General features: G+C 53.6%; 9 protein-coding genes across 9 annotated transcripts; 3 read left to right on the top strand and 6 right to left on the bottom strand.

The window, feature by feature from the left end:
* Positions 1-1,479: 1,479 nt before the first annotated feature.
* On the bottom strand, positions 1,480-2,171 carry J4E88_001700 (uncharacterized protein; the record flags this gene model as incomplete). The annotated part of the gene is made up of 2 exons (XM_049395369.1): positions 1,480-1,837; positions 2,137-2,171. 2 exons carry the CDS (start codon positions 2,169-2,171, stop codon positions 1,480-1,482), a joined length of 393 nt encoding a protein of 130 aa, XP_049259233.1.
* Positions 2,172-3,553: 1,382 nt separating this feature from the next.
* Positions 3,554-4,428, top strand: J4E88_001701 (uncharacterized protein; the record flags this gene model as incomplete). Its single annotated transcript, XM_049395370.1, has 3 exons — positions 3,554-3,557; positions 3,616-3,872; positions 3,919-4,428. 3 exons carry the CDS (start codon positions 3,554-3,556, stop codon positions 4,426-4,428), a joined length of 771 nt encoding a protein of 256 aa, XP_049259234.1.
* Positions 4,429-5,329: 901 nt separating this feature from the next.
* On the bottom strand, positions 5,330-7,109 carry J4E88_001702 (uncharacterized protein; the record flags this gene model as incomplete). Its single annotated transcript, XM_049395371.1, has 2 exons — positions 5,330-5,766; positions 5,825-7,109. The coding sequence occupies 2 exons, from the start codon at positions 7,107-7,109 to the stop codon at positions 5,330-5,332; spliced, it is 1,722 nt and encodes a 573-aa protein (XP_049259235.1).
* Positions 7,110-8,656: 1,547 nt separating this feature from the next.
* On the bottom strand, positions 8,657-13,007 carry J4E88_001703 (uncharacterized protein; the record flags this gene model as incomplete). The annotated part of the gene is made up of 3 exons (XM_049395372.1): positions 8,657-10,272; positions 11,347-12,846; positions 12,896-13,007. The coding sequence occupies 3 exons, from the start codon at positions 13,005-13,007 to the stop codon at positions 8,657-8,659; spliced, it is 3,228 nt and encodes a 1,075-aa protein (XP_049259236.1).
* A 1,894-nt stretch (positions 13,008-14,901) lies between these two features.
* On the bottom strand, positions 14,902-16,159 carry J4E88_001704 (uncharacterized protein; the record flags this gene model as incomplete). The annotated part of the gene is made up of 3 exons (XM_049395373.1): positions 14,902-15,305; positions 15,366-16,094; positions 16,147-16,159. 3 exons carry the CDS (start codon positions 16,157-16,159, stop codon positions 14,902-14,904), a joined length of 1,146 nt encoding a protein of 381 aa, XP_049259237.1.
* A 2,975-nt stretch (positions 16,160-19,134) lies between these two features.
* Positions 19,135-19,860, bottom strand: ATP23 (Mitochondrial inner membrane protease atp23; the record flags this gene model as incomplete). Its single annotated transcript, XM_049395374.1, has 1 exon — positions 19,135-19,860. The coding sequence occupies one exon, from the start codon at positions 19,858-19,860 to the stop codon at positions 19,135-19,137; it is 726 nt and encodes a 241-aa protein (XP_049259238.1).
* Positions 19,861-20,236: 376 nt separating this feature from the next.
* J4E88_001706 (uncharacterized protein) lies at positions 20,237-21,892 on the top strand (the record flags this gene model as incomplete). The annotated part of the gene is made up of 2 exons (XM_049395375.1): positions 20,237-20,291; positions 20,355-21,892. The coding sequence occupies 2 exons, from the start codon at positions 20,237-20,239 to the stop codon at positions 21,890-21,892; spliced, it is 1,593 nt and encodes a 530-aa protein (XP_049259239.1).
* Positions 21,893-22,168: 276 nt separating this feature from the next.
* ARK1 (Serine/threonine-protein kinase ark1) lies at positions 22,169-23,435 on the bottom strand (the record flags this gene model as incomplete). The annotated part of the gene is made up of 2 exons (XM_049395376.1): positions 22,169-23,284; positions 23,334-23,435. The coding sequence occupies 2 exons, from the start codon at positions 23,433-23,435 to the stop codon at positions 22,169-22,171; spliced, it is 1,218 nt and encodes a 405-aa protein (XP_049259240.1).
* Positions 23,436-23,768: 333 nt separating this feature from the next.
* J4E88_001708 (uncharacterized protein) lies at positions 23,769-24,628 on the top strand (the record flags this gene model as incomplete). The annotated part of the gene is made up of 2 exons (XM_049395377.1): positions 23,769-24,079; positions 24,130-24,628. The coding sequence occupies 2 exons, from the start codon at positions 23,769-23,771 to the stop codon at positions 24,626-24,628; spliced, it is 810 nt and encodes a 269-aa protein (XP_049259241.1).
* Positions 24,629-24,913: the final 285 nt, after the last annotated feature.

Raw genomic sequence — 24,913 nt, forward strand, 5'->3', positions numbered from 1 at the left:
TTGCGCATTCCAGTCGATAACAATGTGGCGCGGCGGGTTAGCTCCTTTCGATCAGGTTTTGACCCTGACAGCTGAAGCTTGTTCGACATGATCACAGCCTGGAGTGTGCTTTTTGCGTTGAACTATGCAACGCGAGCCTGAGATTGTATATGGTTATGGTAGGGGTCGATGTCCTTTGCGGAATTTCTTACCTTCACTTTCACTTTCACCTTCACCTTGGTCGGTTGCGCTTCGAGAGAACCGGTGTCCACATTCCTCCAGTAGCTACCAGTAACATTGCGAGCTTACATGCCCGTCCACGTCACACACAACATACACGAACTCTCCACATCACCGTCCAAAGACCGATCCTACTGACTTGGAACAATTCAAGTCGAAGTGCACGTTAGCAACCTCTAGCTCACGTCACACGCGGCTTCTCGTCAGGTCTCACTCGTGATCGCCTCGGCTCAGCTGCTTCAGCTACCTGCAGCTTACACGGAGCTGAACATTCCATCAGTTAGGACCACATTCAAAAAGCGACTTAAGTCTGCAAAATTGCCCAGTTGTGCGACCATACTCAACATCGATAATACGTCATCATGCCTCTCCATGGATTCGTACTCTTTATTGTGTGCGCCATTCTCACTTTCGCGACCGCGCAAGCCAGTCCACTATCGTCACCGCAGCAAGCGCCTTCTGTCAAGCGCTGCACGAATGCCGTTGTCAATCCCTCATTCGAGATCCCTGTGCTGTCTCCGTGGATGGATATGGTGACCGGTTCGTGGTACTCGCGCGGGATATCCACCTCCCCTACAGGCGGACACTCCGGCAGTAACCTCTACGCCGCGACATCGAATAGCTCAGCGGTCCAAGCTACACTTACGTTATCGCAATCCTACATTGATCTTCCTGTCGGTGCGACGGTCGATTGCTACGCATGGGTTACCGGAAGGAGACCGAATGGGCAAACGCGCGTTGAGATCTTCCTCGATCAAGTCAGCTGTGGAGAAGCAGTTCATATGGGGGTTGGACAAGAAGGCTGGACGAAGGTTGGAGGAAAAGTTCAAGTGCAAGATGTACCTGGAGGCGTTGGTCATTCGGTTGCCATCAGTGTGCAGGGCGATGGCGTTGAAGATGAGGAAGGCTGGAGAGTGGCTGTTGACGATGTTGGTGTGATGGTCGGATGCTAGACGAGCGGAAATGAGTGGCATGAAACAACTGATCAGGTCAGGTTGGGTAGAGAGAAACCCGGCATATTTCGGGAGTTCCAGGGTTAAGATGAATAAAAGTGTCCATCAAAGAGCAGCCACTGCCGAGTGAACTTGAACTATCAGAGACGAGGAGAAAGATACGGAGCTATGATGTCGACAGAGGCAAGATCGGGTGTCTTACTAAAAGACTTCGCGCTAGCGGTCGGATTTGGCAGCTGCAGTACTCTACCCAGAAGTATTAACTATCCCCCGATCGTCGATTAACCGCGATCTTCAAACACTTCAATCACTCCGGTTCCTTCAGTCCAATCTCCGCCGCCTTCCGGTCGCAGAACTCGGCCATGTCCACATCCTTGATACTCAGTCCCTCGGGCTTATGCGTAGTCCACTCGATCTCGACCCTATTATACAGATTCGACCAACTCGGATGATGCTTCTTGACCTTGCACTCATCCGCAACCAGCGACATGAACCGCCAAGCCTTTGCGAAACTGGTAAATGTGAAGGTGCGCGTGATACTCTTCCTCGCAGCGTTGATTTGCCATGCAGGAGAGAGGCTGGACACACGTTCGGCTAAGTCAGTGGGTTGGTTGGCAGCGTAGATCATGTCATATGCTGCATCTTGTTCCGGCTGCGCTGCCGGACTAGATGACGGACGAGAGCCAGTGGATAGTGACCGGAACCCCGTCGTAGTGCTTGCGTATCCCGCATAAGGTAGGGTTTTAGCTTGTTGCGGCCGGATTTGCGTCTTGCAGCGGGTCAGCAAAGACGTTTTGGTGCGACAGTGATGCTGGCACGACGCGATGTACGATGGGCTGTGATTCGATGGTTAGATGGGTTTGAGTTCTGAGTCATCAAGGCAGGTGCGAGGGGCGAAGGTCAGACGAGGGAGTGGCTTGTTTGTTGGTCTTGGAGTCTTGGGGGAACTAGTCGTTGGACTTACGGGAGAGCCCGTAAGAGATTTGGGGGCCTTGTCATGATGTAGATGGAGTTTGGTGGTGATGAGGGGTTCAAGTGCACGCAAGCGTTGATGGATGACGGCTAGTTTTCTTTCCAGATAGAGTATAGGAGTAATTCATCAGACTGTGCCAGAAGAGACGGATGATTAGTTGCGAGTTGCACAGCAGATGCGAAGGCGATGCATAGTGAGGAGCGGAGTAGGAGTGAGAGCTAGCTACTACGATACGCCTTGCAAACGCGCATGGACCAAGGGTCTCGAAGATTACTGAGTACCTAACGGCCATGTATCTAACTACCATTTTTAAGAAGGCAATGCGAGTTGTGTAATGACAAGACTCGTGCATGAAACTAGATGGGATGGGATGAGTATCACAAGGTTCGCCTTGACAGCCATCGGCTGATGCTGCGCATGCGCTTAGATGGACAGATGGGAATAGCAACGGCTGATCCGCGCGGCAAGTCATCAGCGTGGAGACATTGAAGGAAGACGTACTGAAGCAGCGATCAACCTATCTCAGAGCGCAACAAACACTGCATTCGGTCCTTGCGGGAGCTTCGGATCTGGAGACACATACATCCGATATACACTCTGTAATCAAACGCGAGAGACTAGCCCGTAGAGGATTAAGGTGTGTTTGACGGGTACCAGAGGGTCGGAGTCGGGGAATTGGTCAGCATCAGCGCGCAAAAAGCAGGTCGCTGGTGGGATGCGGTAGGCAGGTCGTCGGATGGCAGCCGAAGCCAGACAGAGAAGGGCGACAGGGCGCTGATTTGCGCAGCGTCAGATGGGGCGAGTCGTGATGGCATGAGGGGAGCGTGTGCCATGGATTGCATTGTCCTGCTGCTTGAGCGTTCCCGAGGCCGACCTTGCCGCCCTGCTCTGTATATAGCGCGCATCGCCCTCTTCTTAGTCAAAGCTGCGTAATCCACTCGACCAACTGCATCGTCACGATACAGGTGAGCTGCCCCAGCGTCCTACAACCCGAGACGCGCAACCAAAATGCCGTCGCAACACTGCGCGCCTGTCTTGGCGCTGGCGAGCGCTGAAGCTGACTCTCACAGCACCGGCGCGCTCTCTTCACGCACGGCAGCCTGCCCTCTCGCACCACCACCTTGTCGCGACGTCACCACCGCCGCCGGACCGCGCCCGAGGACTGCTGCTGCCACCCCGTCTGCTGCCGCCCCAATTCCCACGTTGCTGTCTAATCAACGCCACAACACCCTCGCTGCGGTGCTCCCGTACGACGCGCCTTGAATGAGCCAAACTCTGGATCCTGCGATCCAAGCCAGCACTGGCTATAACATGCAGGCATCTGCCGCTCAGGTAAGCTGCGCTGACTATTCAGGCCCGTTGCGCTGCTGACACGCCGCTTCAGGATCAATCCAAGCCGACCATAGAGATGAGTTAGTGCCCCGCGCATCCCTACCCTCCTGCCGATTACTAACACGCATCGTCGCGCAGGCTTAAGAGAACATCTGCTCGCTGCTGGCGCTGGACAGCCCGGCGTGCAGCCTCTCCCTCAGCATTCCCCCCACGCCCAGCATCCCCAGCACCCGCACACTGCTGGCCCACCACACGCCATCGACCCGGCCATTGGGGGCTCCGCCTACGACATGAGCGCCGGCGGCCCCGACGATGGGAACACGAGCGAGGGTCGCTCCAAGGGACGGAGAGAGCTGTCGACGTCTAAGCGCGCCGCACAGAATCGCGCTGCCCAGGTACATGCAACGCGCGCATTCCAATGGCACAAGCTAACACCACCAGCGCGCATTCCGTCAGCGTAAGGAAGAGTACATTAAGCAGCTGAAAGACCAGGTCAAGGAATTCGAGCAGCTATGCGAACTGTACAAGACGCTTCAAACCGAGAACTACCAATTGCGCGATTACATCATCAATCTGCAATCGCGACTACTCGAAACCCAAGGCGAGATACCACCTGCGCCGGCTGGTGTAGACCTAAACCGGCCCCACGAACAGCCAAACATGCACCAACAACCGAACCCACCACAGCCGCCCCAACAGCCCGAGCAACCACAGCAGCAACAGCAGGGCTCGAACAACAACAATGGAGGACTCTCGGAGCACCAAATCGGCGAACTGCAAATGGCAGCGCAAGCTGCAGCAGCCGCCCAACACAGCGCATCAGGCAACAAGCACACCAGCTCTGAAGGTTCGTACGACTACGCCGAGAAGCGCCAAAAGGTCGACGAGCCACCGCAAGGTCAGCAGCACCCTTCGCCGTCCTCTTTCTACCCCAACCCAGACGCTTATTGAAGATGAAGAAGCAGCCGGTCCGATCCATGGCTTACCAGCATAGTAGGCTCCGGTTCCTCCGCCGCAGATTACGACGCTTTCGTCAATGAACTCCAGCAATCGTCCAGCAAGCAGACCGCATAGGCGCACACCGATACTCACATACCCCCGTCGCGTCTGCTCATCTCCTCCTCATCACCTCTTTATCGCTATTTTAATTCGCTTCTCAGCCATCCTTTTCTAGCCTCGCTTTATGATGTAATGCATAGGCCCTGAAGCCTGTCTTTTCTTCGCTCGGGCCGGCGGTGTTATTCCGTGCTGGGCGTATGGAGTTTGTGTGTCATTGACACACTTACCACGTTTTTTATTTCCAACGCAGTGTATGGGTCAGGGTAGACTGGACCGTATTTGTAGCGTCCCCCGACAGGATTCTGTGCTGCGCTGTGCTGTGCTGTTCTAGGGAAATACCAATGTTTTCGGTGGCTTCGAGCTGCTTCCACCCTTATATCTTTGCGCGGCTTGAGTGAGACCTTCGGTTTTGCCTGCGATGAGTGTTGTTGCGCGTGTTCCTTGATGTCTGTGCGCGTGTCGTCGCTGAGTCTGCTCGAGCTTGTACGGTACGATGTTGTAAATGGCGTTCAGTAATCCATTGCAGCCGAGCAAATCGCCGAGCGGATGTTGGCATTGAGACGACACCTCTGGGATTGCAAGCAAAACGCTCCTTCCCTCGAGCTGGAAATGCACGACAATCGCTCATCACATGCGAAATTTTCTGGAGACTCATAGTGTGTAACTCTATAGATTACAATTTGGTACATTAAACGATTGGTATCATACTCCATTTCATGCCTATCCGCGCATTTATCGCATAACAAAAAGGGACCCATCAAACAATCCGAAGGAAGAAAGCTCTAGCAAACATCTAGAAATGGGGCGTGTTGAGCGCCATAACCATGAGCAGACCGGAAATAAGACCAGCACCGGGCAGGGTGATGACCCATCCGGAGAAGATGAAGCCAACCTGCTTCCAGTTGACGGCCTTGAGATCGAAGTTGCAGAGCGCAACACCAATGGTAGCGCCAGTGAGACATTGCGTTGTGGAGACGGGGAGAGCGAGACGCGAGGCGAGGAGTACGGTGATGGCGGCGCCGAGCTCCATGCTGAAACCACGCGTGGGCGAGACTTGGGTGATTTTGTTGCCGAGCGCGCGCACAATGTGGTAGCCGTAGAACCAGAATCCGAGACCGAGGAGGAGACCGGCGACGACGAGGATCCAGATGGGCGTGTCGGCTTCTTTTGTGACGACGCCGGTGGTGTAGGTGTTGTAGGATCCGACCCAGGGGCCGACTGCGTTGGCAACTGTGATGGTGACTTAGCATTTGTGTGCGCGAGTGAGGGTTGAGGGAATGGAGCTTACCATCGTTGGAACCGTGGGCAATGGACATCATCATGGCGGAGGCAACTTGAGCGTAGGTCCAGAGATGCTCGACGCGGTTGTCGTAGACGATGGCGCGGGAGTGGACATCGGCGAGATCCTTCTGGGTAACGACGTCGCGGGAGATACCCTGGAGAAGGATGAACTTGGTCCAGTTGGCGATCTTCTTGGGAGAGTAGGCGGGGAGGTGCTCGACGGGCTTCAACCAGCGCTCCTCAGGCTCAGGGGTGGCAGGGACAATGTGGGCAACGGCGCCATCGCGGGGAAGAGGACGGGAGAGGCCGCGGCCACCCTCGACGTCAATGTTGTCGCTGTCAGAAGACTTGTTGTCGAGGGAGGTGGAGTGGCCAACAGCCTTCTCGCCCTTGAGTCCATCGTTCTCTTGGATTGGGACAGGGGCAGCCTTCGCGTAGTAGTCGGTGACGATCTGGTCGCCCTTGCCGGGGAAGTAGATGGGAGGGTTCTCGCGGTACAGAAGGGGACCGAGAGGAATGTGCCACGCCCTCAGCCTGGTGTCACCCTTGACAAGGCGGCGGGTGAAGTAAGGAATGAAGAAGATGTAAGCGATGGCAAGCATGCCGAAGAAGACACCGAGAATGATACCGCAGGCCTTGCCAGCGCCCATCTCCTCGAGAGACTCGCCGTTTGGCAGCTCGTCGATGATGAAGAGGGCGAGGACACCAGCGGTGAAAGCCAGGTAGAAGGGAATCAGGCGCATAGCCCACTTGAAGGGGTCCTTGCGGTTGTGGACACCGAACTTGATGGTCAAGAAGAGGACGGCAGCGAAGGCGGCGGACAGGAATGGCGCGATGACCCATGAGGCGGCGATCTGGGAGATGGATCCCTTCTTCCAGCCCCAGCTGAGAGGAGACTGAGCAGCAATACCGGCACCAGCGAGAGCACCAACGACGGTCTGGGTGGTCGAGACGGGCATACCAGCGATGGTAGCGACAGTAAGGAAGACGGCGGATCCGACCTCGGCGCAACCCATGGCGAGCATGAGGGTACCGGGTACAGGCTTGAAGGTGTCGAGGGCGAAGATACCGCTCTTGATGGTTCCAGTGACTCGGGATCCGAGAGCGACAGCACCGAGGAACTCAGTGAAGCAGGCCAGAATACCAGCCTGCCACATCTTCAGGGTCCTCGCAGCCACGGACGTGGCGTAGGAGTTGGCGACATCGTTGGCACCGTTGGAGGCGGACGAGGCGACAAAGGCGATGGTGGTGATCGCTAGGATCCAGTCGTACTTCTTCAAGGCGGGAGCCATTGTGGGTGAAGAGTGGCGAGCAGTAGCGCCGGTTGACTGAAAAGCTGAGGTGTTGTGAGGTGTCCTGACTGTTTGGTTGAACGAGTGCAGGGGAGTTTAAGTACACAGCATACAAACGGAGGCGTGGGATCTTGGCGGCGCAGATGACATTTCACTGCAAGTGGACTTTTGTGGACGTCAGACGGTGTTGCCTGCCTGTTCGAGGCGCGGTGGATCATCGAAGCCACAATATCATGCTATTCGGCTCTGGCCGTGGTCCAAAAGCCCAACAGCACCTGTTTTCTGGACCCTCAGCGCCGCTCCGGGGTGAGCGTTCGGGTGCAAGAGACGTGTGATTGGTCTGTAGGACCCCCAAGCCTGGATCCACGCGCATGGCATGTTGGTGTCGCGTTAAGTCTCCACTGTGTCTTGTCGCGGGTCTTCGCCATCGCCTTGGTGTAACGAAGTCAAAGTGAACGAACGAGCGTTCGACGCTGTACCACGTTCCCTTGGCGCCCAGTCCGCCCAGCCCCACGCCAAGCTGGCTCTCCATCCTTCGAAATCTCTGATAACCCCAGATCACCGTAGACGCCGCTAACTCTCCAGCCAATCACATTGCGTCCTTTTACCTCGTGGTAGAACCACGCCCTCACAGCGTGCTACACGACTGCGGCTGGTAGAGCGTGGTATTGGTATTCACGAAATACGGTGCCGCATAACCGCGTTCCCGTACGCCTAAGTAAGCCTTACAAGGATTGCCGAGGCAACCTTCGTCGAGCTTCGGTGCTGCCATGAGATGAGGCAAAGCCTTGTCGACCACTACAAGCCGTTCATTGAAGACATGTGCCCTATCGTCTAGCAAGTCGTCTAAACATGCAAAGGAAGAAGTTGATCGGGCTGACCGAGTGGGTGTCATGACTTCGCGAGGAGATGAGGATGATGGAATATCGCAAGGGTCTACCAAAAAAGAACTGCGAGCTGAAGGCTAACAGTGACATTCACACGCGCCTGGTACATGGGACCATGGATGGAAGAACGTCGGATAGGCGCCGAGTTAGGTAAGCCAGACATGTACGCAATCGGTCCGTGGCCATCTCGTCTCTCGCATCTATTTTCGACACATCACCTCCTGGCTTCTTCGAACAACATGGTATTGTCTTGAATCATCATTGGTTCCATTGATTCGGCGAGCTCCGTGATGGTAGGTCCAGGTAGGGCAGACCTTATGCAACAGCCCACTGTAACCCCATTAATCCATGTCGTCCCTGTTCATGCATGGAAGCCCGCGAATTCTCCCTGCATGCTCATATCCGCTGTCAATGTCCCAGACCCATGGTACACGAGTTTAGACCCGCTTGCATATAAGAGGCCGCCGGTACTTGCAGGACCCATAGCAAACAAGGGTCAGTGCGGTGTTACAAATCAGGACATGTTGGCACCATGTTTACGGAAAGGTGTCTCATATCTTAATTGCATCTGTCTTCCAGCTGCAGGAGCAAACATTCTTCCTTGCAGTTCGACCCACTACCTTCTCAGGCACCCGAGCACACATGCTACATGCTTCCGCGCTAGACTTCACAATTTGCCCACTCTCGTCCATCTCCCCACTCCATCCAGCTGTGCAGCTCTTCAACCATCTCAATATACGGAATTGACCCCCTTGGCAAGCGCAGACACTTTCTGACCAGCCTATCGAACACCTTCTTCAGCTCAACACAGTTGTCCAACGTAAGCTCTGGAACTTGTCGTCTCATCTCGTTCGCCAAGAGTATGAGCGCCAGCACCTTTTCCCCGCCCCGAACCGCGTTGTAATCGCCGAAAGGAATGTGGATAGATTCTCGACAGAGCGCTTCGACTGTAGGAACGATGGAAGTAGTGATTGACCTCCCACCTTCCACGTTGGTCACAGACGTGAGTGGAACGTTGTGAAGCAGAAGATATTGGGTGATGAGGAAGGGAAGTGATCCGTTCAGCGCCGCGATGAGGTCCCGCATCGTAAGCTGAACGCCTCGGTCGAGCGCCAGTTGTATGATAGCGCGATGACCGTGTGTCGCAGCGATGAGCACAGTGTTGACGTCCGCATCATCTGGATATACCAAACCTTTGTCGAAGACGTATCGCACAATGTTGGTATGACCATGTTTGACCGCAAGACGTAAACCTGCAGTCAGGGCATTCCAATGGGGCAGGTCGGCGATTAGAGGATTCCATTGGTCCATGAGCCATATGAACACGTCCATCTGTCCCCACCTCATGGCATCGGTAAGGTAGTGTGACCGGGACTTCATATGCGCTGGTATTTCAACGCGGCATCTTGGCAAGAAGTTAAACAGTGTGACGACAGCCCTCAATTTTCCGGTCCGAACTGCGAATCTTATTGCGGAAGTGATAGTCTCTGTGAGTGGACCACACCGGGTGGTACGACCGTGCTGTATCCGAGCGAAACGCCGCTTCGTGAGCTCATTGTTGACTTCTGTGAGCAGACACTCAAGAACTTCGACATCTTCACTGGAAGCTGCTGCGGTCAAAGGATTACCAAAGCCAGCAAAGTATTTGGGGAACCAGTCAATAACCTCAGCAGATTGCGAAATGTAGTGACGAACAGCTGCGAGACTCCCTACTGTAGCTGCTGCTGCCAGCATGTCGTTGACGTTCTCTTGTGCAGAGTTGAGATGGTCCCGTTCCCTTTCCGCTATGCTGCGCGAACCAGGTCTGAAGATCGGTGTAAAGACGGAGTCCAACGTCAATGGCTTTGTGTCGAACATAGTCCGTGGGGCAACTTTGTTTGTAAGGACTAGACCATGGATAAGTGCGTTCAGATAGTCCTTTCGCAGAACGGAATGATCTGTACCCGTGGTAACAAACTGCATGAGCTTGTCCGTAACCTTGTGTATGAAACTCGGCAGTCCAGAGGCTATGATATCGTTGTCTTCGATGTGATTGAGCAGATAGATCTCGATGTTGCTCAGAAGGTAGCCCTTGATGTCAGATGGGAGCGTACCCATCGAATCGGTATCATCATCCTTGTTATGACGCGATATAACGTATAGCTGATGCAAAGGAGGTAGAGGGTTATGAATATCAAGGCTAACAGGGATCGACTGGCGTTGATGGTAACGACTATGGAAGTCCGCAACAGAAGTTTTTGCAAGAAGTTCGTTGTCGATGTCGCCGGCAAAGGTCCCTGTCTCTATTAGCTTCACGGTACATGTACTGTCACAAAGGTCAATGTGTACGGGACACGGCGCGCAGTCGGATTAGCTCATGGAAGGGCGCTGCACGCGCAAGGGCGGCGACGACCCTCTCGAAGAGCTCGGGTGGCAGATCGAGTAGTTGCATGTTAGTAGCTTGAAGCAAGTGAGAGTGGTGTAGTGTGAAGAAAGGGATTGAAAGTAGGAAGAGGTGAGTGAGGGTCTTGCCAAGGTGGCTGTAACAGGCAGTGGCGTTGATAAGCGAGGTGAACGAGGAAAGAGCAAACATGCGCGGCTGAGCGCATGAATCAAGTCCACTTAGAACGAAAGAAAAAAGAAGGGACGATAGTCCTGTTGGCATATGGGAACGCCGTGGTGACTGGGCATAGGCTGAGACAGGAGCTTGCCGACGTTGTGTCTCACGGTGAACAACACCGTTGGGTTCATGCGAACGGGATGACTACACGCGGACGATACCAAACGAAGCCACACTCTCAGCAACAGATACATGGCATATTCACCACATAATCGCATGAAGCGCAAGACGAGAGACTGAGTGACGTCACACGAATAACATCTCTATACTATGAATATGCTTTATAGTACAAGTCTATCAGATGTGCTCGAAAGCACGGGGTATCAAAGAAAAAAATGAGGTAACAAATAAAACTCTAAATGCTCGCTTGAAAGGACTAAAGGGGGCGTTGATGAAAGTACTAGGACATGAGAACTTCGTTGCACGTGAGCTCTTCAGCTTTGTGTGGTGTACATGTGTATGTGGTCATGCATTTGCGATGTAGTGTCGCGGTAGGGTTGATGCTGCTGAGGCATCAGGTGATGTTGTGGGTGTTGAGGATGTTGAGAATGCTGATGGTGTTGTGGGATGTGATGCTGGGGCTGCTGATGCTGATGAGGGTGACGCATGCCCATTGCGGCAACACTGTAGTCAGGAAGCATCTCTGACGAAGCTTGACTCATCTGCGATGATGGTCTCTGATTCGAAGAGCTGCCTCTTGAGCTGCTTATCCGACTGCCTATCTTATGGAGCGGCTTCGATATCATTTGACCGAACGAAGGGCGGTCGTAGTACTGCGACTCTTCGAACTGGGGAGCAGCACCGAAGTAGTTGGGATACAGCGATTCCAGCGGGTTGGGTGTAACTTTAACTTGGTCCATGTACTCCTGTTGGTACAACTGTGTGTGCTGCTCGTGATCCATGACTGGTGTGGGGTGTGCATGGGGTGTATGCATTGTGGATGTCGTCATAGCCGGTGGGAGATCAGGAATAGCCGGTTGCGCTACGTCCAGGTAATCTCCAGGGTCCACGTCCATATAACTGATACGGCGGCTGGCCGTATCCACTGCGGGCGCACCAGGCGTCTGCGGCTCCACAAATGGAGACGAGCCGCAATCGTAGTCCGGTACGTGCGCCAACGAACTACTGATGCGTAGCAAAGCTGCGTTGATACTTGCGAGACGCGCTCGTGAGTGATGCGGATTTGAGTTTCCGATGAGTATGTGCATCCGCTGCTCGCGCGACAGCTTCTCAACATGCGGGACGGAATCTCTCGAGGGAGTTACGAAGCCGGTGGGTAACTGTTGATGCACAGGGTCCAGGGGTATATCAGCGCGTAGACTCAAGGCGGTAATCAAAACCTCTTCCCGACTCGGTCGAAGGTCACAGCACTGGAGCTTCTGTCGGAGGATTCGCGAGTTGTCGGGACACCAACTAATCTGCGACCGACTCTCTCGCAATCTCTCATCCAAGCAACCGATAAGCTCTTTCCATGTGTCGTGGAGAGCTTCCTGTCGTATTAGGTTCCTGATCACATTAGAGTATTTCCATTGGTCCATCGTCGCGCCATTCTTCATGTGCTTCGCGACGTGGTCGCATCGCTCATCCCAACCGATGCTGACTTCTTTGCACTTATCGAACCCACAACCAAACACTCTTCGCGGCAATAATGTGATGCCAATGTCTGTCAGCGATGGCAGGGGTCGACCGGCATGGTAGCGTTGATGATGCTTGATGAAATCTTTCTGTCGGTCGAAAATGCGGTTGCAACCGTTGACGACACATGGCCAGTCTTCTCCAGTCTCGTGCATCCTCATCTCATGTTTCTTCCAGTCAGACTTTGCTTTGAACGTCTTCTGGCTCTTCTGTTCGGCACAATACGTACAGAACATGAATGGCTCGCCGGACTGACTCTGTGACTTGTCATCATCCGGGTTCAGCGATGGAGAAGCAACACTAATGTCGTCTGTCGGTGTGTAGCTTGGTTCAATCTTCAGGTCAAGTGGACTCTCAGTGTCCACCGCAGGCATGGAAGCCGGCACCGGACGTGTCGGATCAAGCCCAGCTGGGTAGGAACGTGGCTCCGCCCTTCTCATCCTAGAGCGCGATGACGAAGAGGAAGCAATGGAACTTCGCGTATCGCTGCTTCCTGTAGATGAAGAGAATGTTGATGCCATAGAAAGCCGAGACCGCCATGATGACCCCGACGAGGATGTTGTAGATGAACTCGCGGTGCTGGTAGACATGAATGACGAGGCTGTAGAGTTGCGGCCTAGACTTGGTGAGCATGTACACACAAAACAACACAACGAGGAACGTACGCGAATCTATCGCTTGAGAAAACATTCTCTGGATCAAATGTGGAGGATGCCTCGCCAGCAGGGCCTCAATGTGTCGCATAGACTCCTCCGGTATGTCTAGGTTGTCCTCCATTGTGGCGAGGGGAGAGCCGTATGCTCAGTTCAAATCGCGCAACAGAAGACTACTCCAACATGCCGACCATGAAGACCTTGCGACAACCCAAACGACTGAAAACTAGAACGAACGACAGGCGGAGGTGCAAAAGAGGGTGGGGAAGGGTATCCAGGTGTCGCGGTAAGACTAGGGGCCAAGGAGTGGATAATCGTGTATCCGAGCAGGCATCAGCTGCTGTTGGTGCGACAGTTGATATACAAGTGGGATCACCTCACGCAAAGGTGCAGCGGGGGATGCGGAAATGGCACGCTTCTAGAAGGCGTATGGAAGGATTGTAGAAGAAGCTAATTGAGGGCTGCTCGCGGGGGCGCTCGTGCGCAACATCGACATGACCACTGCCCTGGTTTGGCCTCAAAGCTGGGGCAAGGCTGAGGCTACGACAGGCATGCCAATATGTAGCGTGTTTGAGGTGGCCGCAAGGAACCGTAGTAGGGGCTGGAAGAGCACGAGGGCAAGCGACGAGAATGAAAGAGATAGTGTGCGCATCGACTGCTCAAGTCTCTTTCAGCGCCGTCTGAAGGCAGTTTTCGAGCCGGGTCGAGACGTGGCCGGACAAGGTGGCTGCGCGAGGCGATGATTCGCACAGACATGGTGTGCAGCAACACGCACCTATCGCAGAAACGCAACAGGCCATCCGCAACGAATCCATCCGAACACTAGGCCCTGTAAGGGGCATGCAGCGCGCGGTACCTGGATGACGCACCGCTGGTAACTTCTCGAAGTGTGTTGGTGCCGTGATGAGTGACATTTTTGGTGGGACCTGACAGGATTCATTCCTGCACGCCGAACTTCGGCATCACGCCTTCGCTTAACGCAGACGCAGCTATCGCAGCTCGACAGCCGGTCAGGCATTGGACGAGGTAGCACGGCAGCCATTGTACATTGAGGAAGGACTCCCTCACAGCGCGCGCACGTCAATCAGCACTCAAATGCCCTTCCCACGACGACTTACTTGAGACGCGGTGGCTGACAGAATGGAGTGCTGACGGCAGGAGCACGTACCCCATGCATAAACGATAGCAGCGAATGAACGCTTTGGGACTGTGATTGTAACAATTGGGCTGCCGCACTGCAGTCCGTCATCGCTGAGGATGCCCTTGTAGCTCGAGGTCATCGCGTAACCACGCGCGATCAAAGGAAATATCGACTAGTGTAGGGTAATGTAAGGAGACGGGACTCTGCCAGAACGGGCAGGAAGTGGCCGGATAAATTGCAGTAGTTCGAGATAACAGCCTTAGCTAGAGCGTTTGGTTGCTTGGTATGTGAAATCGGACGGAGCGTTAATCACGAAGACGTACTGTAATTAACTCCATCGCGCCTCTTCCATGTCGTCGTGAGCGCGTATCCACAATGGCGTGTCCCTGAAAAGCGGCGCCGTCGTTCGGGACCCGAACCGTCGCGGTACTCTCGAGGACGTCCAGACCGCGAACGGTTTGCCCAAAACGACGAGCAAAGTTTGGGCGAGAGTCAGGAACGGACTGAACTTTGGATGCGGCGCGAGGTGGTTGGCGCGACGCCCGGTTAACGTTGAATTTTACGTCACGTGGCGCGTGCACACCTGGGCAGTTCACACGGTACTTGCGCAGGCAAGAAGCACCATGACCCGAACGTACGGCGTAGTTCAACTCTGACAACATTGGTGTTACATCGCTCTGGGGCCCCATCCATCCGGCCCACATACTACTACTCATCGCTTGAACTCTGGTCCTCAGAAACTGCAAACGATATTGCTAGGGATTGTCTGTGAAACCATCAAAGCGCGCGGTAGTTGGGACGACTATTCAATTCTGTTGACACGCGGCATGGTTTCCGCACTCTGCGAAAGAAATATAGAAGTACAGAGATAGCCAGCTCATACAAAGTGTCCGTCGCAGTCAAAGTTGCCCTCCGTCTTGAAATTGCATGAACTCTCTTCTCCGCCGCCAGTGATACGAACGTTGTCGATCTTGATGTCGCTACAGCTTCCTTCACCACAAAGGATATAGTAGTTCTTTCCTTCTTCTGTTGCCGTGCCAAAGATGTTCTTCATGGTGATGTTTTGGATGATGACACCGTTGGTAGGGTTGCCAGTTGGCCCACCGTTTAGGTAGTCTTGCTGGATGTCAATTCCGTAGATGGAGATGTTTTCAACGCGAATGTTCTCGTAGTGGATGTTGGAGATGAAACCGGTGGTGTTGGAATTCGACTTGATGCGGGCTCCGTTCTCGGCGTTAAGAACCACGGAGTTTGTAAATGAGATGTTTGTTACGTTGTTGTCTGATTAAATGTGGTTAGCAAAGCATGGCTACTATATGGCCGGATGATGGGATGGCATACTTGACTTTCCACCCACAGATCCGATGGAAAGACCGTGGCTGCCGTTGCAGTACATGTTGCTGACGTGGATGTTGTCTCCACTGGTGACAGCTACACAATCATCCTGGTTGATAACGACACTGTCGCGAACCTTAGTATGGTTGGTGCTACTCAGACCAAATCCATCGCTGTTGTGTGCTGCAGGAAGACCATTGGAGCGGTTGTTGGGCGCGTATCCGTCGCTGTTGTCCAGCGTGATGTGGTGGACATCCAGACCAGCGCTGTTGCTGATACTGAAGCAGTGCACCGGATAGTTCTTGATGTAGATGTCGTGTACGGAACTCTTTCCAAGCACCTTCACCTCAATGAAGTGGTTTGGCTTGGTAACGCCTCCGTTGCTACCAAGGCCATCCCACCAAGCCTGACCATTGCCATCAAGTACTGCGTCTTCTTCGGCAGTGATCTCGACATCAGTACCTGCCACCTTGATGAAGGCATAGTTTGCATCGGCGTACTCCCAGAAGGTCCTTCCTTTGAACGTAACCTTGGTTCCAGTCTTCAGCTTCGTAAGGTCGATACTTGAGTTTCCAGGAACGGTGATGCCATCGAGGATTATGCAAGTGCAAGCTGCGACTGCAGCCGGGATAGCGGCGTACTTCGTCACGTAGCAGGCATCGGTGGCCGCAGTTGCAGAGGGTGAAGGTATGGCAGATACAGTTCCTGCAGTGGCAAGAGCCAATGATGATGCAGCTATAAGTTCGTCAGTACAGAAAGGGTCTAAGCTGCAAAGGGCTATTAGTACCGTGGAATCGCATGCTGAAAGTTTGAATCTGACGTGAGCGTTAGGTGAAGATGAGTATACGGGATATTGACGACGCTATATAAACGTATGCAGGGCCTTGGGGTCCCCAGATAATCTGTTGAAGAGCCACCTGCATATTACCGACTAGTCGCCACATAATTTTGCGCTCGGCCGCTGTAGTGGTAGAAGAACTACAGCCTCGTCATTTCCGACCCCAAAGCACAAGCACATCAAGCACCAAAGCCAAGTCCAGACAATGCTTGACAGCAGTGCTATGCGAAAAGAGGTATTTGACCCACAACGAGGCATCCGGAAGCGTGCTATCATGGGGAACGGCTCGGAAGAACAGGGGATGCGACTGGCCGGTCAGTGGCAAAAGGTCTAAGTCGTGTTCTGTTTGGCCGAGTATTGCAGATGTACAACTTGAAACATTCATCCGGAATGGCACCATAGCCGTAGTGGAGATGCGGAGCGACTGTGCGGAAAAAATGGGTTCCGTCCAACGGCGCGGCTACTTGGAACCGTAGATGACGGGATGAGTGATCACGGAAATGATTGAAGTGACGGCATCTGCGGATGCTATACTAATCCACAAGCTTACGCGCAATCAAAGAAGAGTGTTGAGAGGATTGCATCTTCGGATACGAAGAAGATCCGGTATACAAACAAATATCGAGTTGTACCTGCAATGACGGCTGCGCTGTTAGAGCAAGCATGCGCGTGGGAAAGTGTTCTGGGAAAGGGCTAGATGACTAGCGGCTTGGCATCTGGATCGATACGTGCCCAACCTTGTAGCTCCTCATCTTCTAGGCCCAGTGAGCCCTAACATGAACACACCGCCCACATCATTTCCAATATTAGTATTTGAACAACGAAAAACGGAAAGGGGTGTTGAGAGACATTACATGAATTCCGCGCCGCCTCACATTGACATGAGGAAGACTTCCACGCCGAAGAGGTAAGAACACCAGGTTGAAACAGATGTTTAGTCATCTACGTCTCCAGAGTCAAGCTCCATGGCTGCGATCAGTCTCACGAAATCCAGCGCAGTGCAAAAGTCACATAGGAGTATCTTCACATCATTTCGCAATTCTCGGACCGAAGTCGTGGGCGCACCTACATTTCATGATGATCTGTTCCGATGGCGATCGCGCAAAGAGATGGCAAGCCAAACAAACGACACAGCATGATAGATGTCACACGATATCTTGGTCGTTTGGAGAAGTTGGGAGGTCATTGAGTTGAATACTCCTGATCGTGAGCGAAAGCTGCTTTATATGCACCTGGACGCCAGTACACATCTGGAGATCCCTTTGCAAGATAGCAATGAATATCCACTTCTGGCGATCAAAGCTTCTTGATCTCGCCGAAGGAGCTCAGACGCATATCGCCTCCTTATACCAGATCTTTCGAAAAATTTCCCTCGAAGATCGCTCTGGCACATCGATGGAAGTCTGGAGGCTCACCCGCTCCATCATCATAGCTCATGATTCGTACCGTGTTCTTTTTCGATGCCCGATCAAAAATCCAGGTTTCTTTCTAGAGAGAAACCGGAGCAGCATGATCCAAGCATCTCTGGACCCTGAGGGACATGAGTACAGGCGGACGCGTATATCCCATCAAACGCGATTTTCTCGATTTCGCTCGAGCATGAACCGGAGTAGCTCCAGCAGACCGAAGCACCGACATGGTATTTTCGTTCATCAACATCGCAAAGCTCAGAGGATGACTGCCGCCAACGGTACAACAACCTATTCGCAATCAGCTACCAATCTTCTAAAGAAATACAAGGAAACTTACCAAGCCGACCAGACTCATACCCAACCCCACATCCTCGATCTTCGCCGCACCACCAGTCGTAGCCGGCACCGTCATCCCCGTCGTAGGAGTCGCAGTTGGTTGAGTCGCAGTTGACTTTGAAGCAGCAAGAGAAGCCGCCACCTGTGCCGGCGATAAAGTCTTCGCTGGATTACCATACGGCCTAGACGCGACTTTCGACGCAGTCTCGTCTTGATCGTCAGGTAGGGGCACATCAGGCACTTCGAAACCTCCAGTCGGTTTAGGTGCTTGGAAGCCTCCAGTCATTTCAGGTGCGTCAAAGCCTGGTGTCGCTTCAGGGTCTGGTCGGTCGGCTGGCCGGTATGGGTTGGGTGCTGCTGGTGCGGGTGCGATGGGTTCGATGATTTGGGGTTTTGGTGGGTTGGGGATGCGTGGTGGGGGGATGAATGCTGCTGATGATGTTGCGATGAAAAGGGTGTATAGGAGGGTGTGCGGTAGCATTATGATGGATTTAGAAAGACTTGAGTTTGAGTGTGATGATGAATGATTGACGGAACAAGACTAGATGGAAGAGAGATATGCATCGCGAAGATATCTACTTGTTGTATATAGGCATCCATGATGTCGGTGGGTTTCAAGGCGCCCAGACTTATGGGCAGTGTTGTGCTAGACGCCTATTGTTGTTGCGGCGCAGCAGCGAAAATCAAGGGTGGAAAATACGCCCTGCAGCCCCGCGATTCGGGCGATGCACGCCATGGCTTGATCCGTAATTTCAAAGATTGGGGGCCAAAAACACCAACCTCTGATATTTTCAAGAACTTGAGAATGACGTGGAATGAGGGACAATATGAGTAATCAAGGCCTTGCTCTCAAACTGAACAGAGAGGAGATGTGCGCAATACTGCGCCCTCTGAGATCTATCTTAGAAACGCCATCGCTATGCAAACACAAGGATAATAATACACCGACAACCCCCCGCTTCAGTCACATGTTCAAACGACACATGATCTTGATTATTGTACGTTGCCGTATTAATAGATCATCGCGAGATGATCCCAATAAATTCCATTTGAAGTAGTGCTTCCGGACGAACTTCAAAGAGAAAATATTGAGATCAACTCGAGATGATCTATTATTACGGCAACGTACGATAATCAAGATCATGTGTGTTCAAACGAACCGACCAACCACATCTCCTTCCTCCCACGATCAACGATAGACCTCGTCAAACGGCCTGGTATCCCGGAAACAACTTTCCCACACCTCATTGACAACTTTCCCAGCATGCTCTTGATCCTTTATGCCCGGCCTCGCCATCATACTCAGCGTCGCCCTCCTCCTAACACAAGATTGTAATTGTTCCATGATATTCCATTGATTCCTCGTGAAGAACTCTCTCGAGAAACGGCATTCGCCGCTGAGTGTGGATGCGCGAATCTCTAGACAGGCCTGGTGGCGCAGGTTCTCAGGTTCGACTTTGAACTTTAGATGGTCCCACGCGTGAACCATCTCATGCGCCATGGTGTCTTCCTGGTGCCCGCGATTACGGAACTTGTTTGCGCAGAGGAGGATGCCGTGGTCGAGGGAGAAACCGCCGGATTGCTCATTCGTGCACATGCGACAGAGTATGTTGTCTTTGTTCAGGTCGCCGCCTAGTTTGTACACTTCGTCCGACATGAAGCGTATGATGGGACTGTATTTCAAGAGGTATTCCTTGTTCGACTCGCAGCGCTTACATATCGAGTCGGCTTTTATCTTGTCCATTTCGTTGAAGTAGCCTTTTTCTAGTTCGACATCGCGAGAGCCTGTCATGCGGCCGAGCATTATGTTGAAGGTACTGCTCCAGGTGTAATATACGGGGTCGATCTTTTGGGGCGGCGGCTGGGCCATTGCGGAGAGGGATGCGCCGTCGGGCGCTGTCTCGGAGTTTGCCATCGTGGCAGGGCGTGGAGTGACGTTCGAGTTTGATTACGGGGCGATCAAGTGTTGGGCGTGCAGGCGTTGCGTGGCGTATAGATGTTTGGTGTAGGGCGTGGCATGTTCCTGATTCCCGTCGCGAAAAGTTTAGGTGGAGATGTCGATGCAGCTGGTAGCGCGGGGAGCCAATCGGAGGGAAGACGTCACCGCGTACAAGGGAAGCCGAAGATCGCTTGCGAGGAAACTTGGGCTGCTTACAGTCATCCATTGCGCGACAACACACGAGCTGCGTGCTCATATAGTACACGACGCGTTGTACATACCTCACCTATCTCCTCCCCTCCCATATTTGTAACCCCCACCACCTTGGGCATTCGTGACTCCCTCCGCCGCAATGGCCGTCCACATGCGCAAGCAGCCCGGCCAGCTCACCGTCGTAATAAAACTTGGTAAATACACAACCGTACACATGCCACATCGACAAGAAGAGAGCACCTAACCAACACACCCAGGAACCTCATCGATAGTCGACGAAAAAACCCACCAACCCCTCCTCTCCATCCTCTCCCTCATCGTCGAGACAGCATGCAGTCTGCGCGCCGCCGGCCACCGCGTCGTAATCGTGTCTTCGGGCGCCATTGGTGTCGGCCTACGGCGCATGAACCTTCCACGTCGTCCAAAACACCTCCCACAAGTTCAAGCGCTCGCTGCTATCGGACAGAGTAGATTGATGTCTCTATGGGACCAGCTGTTTGGCCACTTGGAGCAGCCGATTGCTCAGATCCTGCTGACAAGAAACGACATTGCGGACCGGACGCAGTATCAGAATGCGCAGAACACTTTCATTGAGCTTCTGAGCATGGGTGTCATTCCAATTGTGAATGAGAACGATACTTTGGCGGTTACTGAGATCAAGTTTGGTGACAACGATACGCTGAGCGCCATTACATCGGCCATGGTCCAGGCGGATTACCTGTTCCTCATGACGGATGTGGACTGTCTGTATGACAAGAACCCTCGCACAAACCCAGATGCCAAGTCCATACCTGTTGTAGAAGACATTGCGGAGCTGGCAGCAGACGTCAGTTCAGCAGGCAGTTCACTGGGAACAGGCGGTATGAGCACAAAGATCGTGGCCGCAAGGCTAGCAACAAGCGCAGGTGTCACAACAGTCATCACAAAGAGCAGTAAACCAGGCAACATCTCCGGCATCATCGCACACGCCGAGAAGCAAAGAAAGTCACGAATGTCAAGTCGAAACTCCGTCACCAACTTCCAAGACGAGGGCGCACCACTCGCACAAGCAGCATCTCAAGACTCAAACCACGACCTTTCAACATCCACATCCACACTAGACAACCAACAACTCACCGGCCTCTCCTCGCCCAAACCAGAAGAGCCAGTCCCCCTCCACACCCGGTTCCTCCCCATATCCAACCCCATCCGCGACCGCTACTTCTGGATTCTCCACGGTCTCGCACCCCACGGGACGATATACATCGACCAAGGCGCCTGGGCAGCCCTAAGCGACAAAGCAGGTCTCCTCCCCGTCGGCATCGTAGAAGTAGATGGCCACTTCGCCCAACAAGAAGCCGTCCGCATCGTCGTTGTCAAACGCCTCTCCAACCCGCCGCACTCCCCCAAACCGACTACTCAAACACCAACGACAAGCCAGCCGCCCAATACACCCGGCGCCCTAGCCCACGGCGTCCACGCCCCGATTCCCATCCGAACACCACTCACGCACTCGTCCTCGTCATCGTACTCGATGTCTTCTTCCCAGACACTACTGCAGCATCCCCCCAATTTTGAACTGCACAATCCCGCGCCGTTTGAGATAGGGAGGTGTGTGGTGAACTATTCCGCGACGGAGATTAGGCGCATCAAGGGATTGCATTCTACGCAGATTAGTGAGGCCTTGGGATATGCGGACAGCGAGTATGTGGCGTTGAGGGAGAATATTGCGTTCTTCGGGGGTGAGAGGAGTAGGCCCAGTACGCCTGATTTTAGGCATGGGGAGAAGAAGGGTGAGGGAGTCGAAGCGCATTGAGGATCGTAGCGAGGCATGGGGTCTGGCAAGATGAGGATGTTCACGGTGCAGACATGGCATACTAGACGGTGCTTTGCGAGTCAAGCTTGAAATTCTTGAATTGAACGAGTTGTGGGATGTATTCCCAATTACGATACCAACCAACGCCAGCGGCAGACCCAAGACGCCGAGCAATGCGACTAAAGACAAGAAATTCAGTGACTACCGTGCGGAACGCCCCTTCGCCGTCGTACATGTTAGACATTATGTGAAGTTGGAACACCACCAAGACGAAGCTTAGTAGCTCTCCTCAGCCTGCTCCGAGCTGCTGCGTACCTTGCCGCCAGATGTGCGCTCGTAGGCTCGCGAGCTGCCCTTGCAGTGCTTGAGGATCCAGGGGTGTACCTCGACATCCTCAAGCGCGATACGCTTCTCAGGGTCCAGCACGAGGAGTTTCTTGATGAGATCTCGCGCTTCTGAGCTGACGAAGCTCGGGACTGTGTACTCTCCCCTCGCAATCTTGCGCTGTGTCATGACTTGCGTGTCCTCGAATGGCGCTTCACCGACTAGGAACTCGTACGTCAAGACACCCAAACTCCATAGGTCGACCTTCTCGGAGTAGAAGTTGTCCTTACCGCCACCGCGAAGCATCTCCGGGGGCAGGTAGTCGAGAGTTCCGCACATGGTGTTGCGGCGGTTGTTGGGCGCGTGTACCGACCAACCAAAGTCGGAAATCTTGATCTCGCCGTGGATGCCGACGAGGATGTTTTCGGGCTTGATATCGCGGTGCATGACGTGCTTCTTGTGGAGGTACTTGAGTGCTGCGGCCATCTGGGCTACATATTGTGCTGCCTTCCATTCGGGGAAGCGTTGCTCCTTGCGGAGGTGCTTGTATAGTTCTCCTTTACCAGCGAATTCGAGGATGAGGAAGATGCGCTTTGCGTCGTGGAAGTGGCCAAAGAGCTTGAGGATATTGGGGTGCGTGAGATGTGATTGGATCTCAATCTCTCGTCGGACCTGCTTCTCGACTTTGCCTTGCTGGATCTCAGACTTGTGGAGCACCTTCAGGGCACACACGAAGCCTGATGAGCGCTCCTTGGCAAGATAGACGCGACCAAACTTTCCCTTTCCGAGAGGCTTGCCGATGTCGAACATGCCCAGATGCCATTGTTTGGGTGTTGCAGGGTTTGAGGGAACGGTGTAGATGGCGGAGTCGGTGAGCGTGCGGCGATGTGATTGGTGCTGTTCTGAGGGTCGGCTGGAGCTTGCTGAGATGGTAACTTTGGCGATGTTTGCCGTCTTTGCGTTTTGCGTTGCGAGCTTCTGTAGTGTCTGATGGGGCAGCTTCATGCGGTTCGCAGCTGATTGAGAGGACGATAGGCCAGCTACCGATACGGTTGTGGATGCGGAAGGCTAGGTATTGTTAGAAGGCGCGACATTGAGAAGGCGAGTAAATACACACCTTCACCTTGTGGTAGGTGGATGTAGAAGTGACGTGCTCATCGTTCTCGTCGTGGATGGTGGTGCGCTCAAAGGCGGCTTCAAGGTTTGCGACGTCGGCCATGGCGATGTCTGTATGCAGGCTGGAGCGACAGGAAGCAAGCAATAGGGCCACAGAAGACCACTGATAGCTATATTATGCTATGGGATGGGTGACAGTTGGTGGGTGTGGATGTTTGCAGGGTTCGAGGACGGATGGCAGCTAGTTAACCCAGACAAACAAGTGGGTTTCGTGCGTTGTCAAGGAAACAGCCATCGGCCATCGGCGGTCGGAGCCCTGGTTCGCGCCCCACCACGCTGAAGCTCCCCGCCATCGCCATCGGATCCACCTGCAGGTGTCTGCGAACAATTTATACACACAGCATTCTTCAGGGTCTCGTCGCATAACTCCCCCGCTATGGCTTCCCTCAATGGCGCGCCCGCCGACACTGTGGCACCCGGTGTCGCCGACACATCCATTACCAAGGAAGGCTTCAAGATCACCACGCGCAAACTGCCCATCCTCAAGGCCGGCCCAATAGAGGACATGACCAAGAAGCTCGGAATAGCGCCGCCCGAGATGATATTCGGAGACAACATGATGCGGATAGAACACGCCCAGAGCGGCTGGTACATTGAGTTCAATGCCTTCGATGCGCTGGACCTGGTGGACAAGACAGGCGAGAAGATGTTCAAGGTCTCCTACTCGAAAGAGTGGCAGCAAAATAGGTCAGACCAAAGACGCAGTAGGGAGAGAATCTGTAGCTAACTCGAATCAGACAGAAGCAATTTGAGGACATCAAGGAAGTCGTAAAGCCGTTCGACTGGTCCTACAGCACAGATTACAAGGGCACCACACCACCAACGCCCGCCTTCGAGCCTACCGAAACCCCGATACCACTCCACCTTCTCAAGCGTCCCGACCCGATACACTTCTTCGACGAGCTGGTACTCTACGAAGACGAGTTAGCGGACAATGGCATCGCCATGCTATCCTGCAAGATCCGCGTCATGCCACAGCGCTTGCTCCTCCTTGTGCGCTTCTTCATGCGCCTGGATGATGTAGTATTCCGGATACGCGACACGCGCGTGTTTGTCGAGTTTGGGGACAACGTGGTGCTGAGAGAGTACACGGCGAGGGAGGAGAAATACGAGGAAGTGCGCAAGAAGCTCGCAGGACGGAAGGAAGACGTGCTTGCGATAATGCGAGACCCCAACCGCTTGGCGGAACATATACCCATAGTGGAGCAGAAGCTTGAGGGGTTACAACTGAAGTGAGCAAGCGCGGCTCGACAAAACCTTGATTATCACTCATCACCCCGAAACCAAAAGCACTAAAAGCGCGGAGGCACAACGGCGACCTAAAACTGCGTCGACAATCCCAAGGTCAGTCTGACCGGTGCGTACGGTGTTAATATTAAGCCTTCGCTCATCGCCTGTTCAGTAATCACGCGAACGACCAGGAAGCAGGCCTCTTGTCCCTGGAATCCGCCGTCTGACGGGCCTCAACCCCAGGCGATCTCTACTCTCGTTCCAGAATACCCATCGAATACACGCCAATAA

Source organism: Alternaria novae-zelandiae (assembly GCF_023758075.1).
Source record: "Alternaria novae-zelandiae strain BMP 2774 chromosome Unknown scaffold_2, whole genome shotgun sequence".
Taxonomy (NCBI): Eukaryota; Fungi; Ascomycota; class Dothideomycetes; order Pleosporales; family Pleosporaceae; genus Alternaria; species Alternaria novae-zelandiae.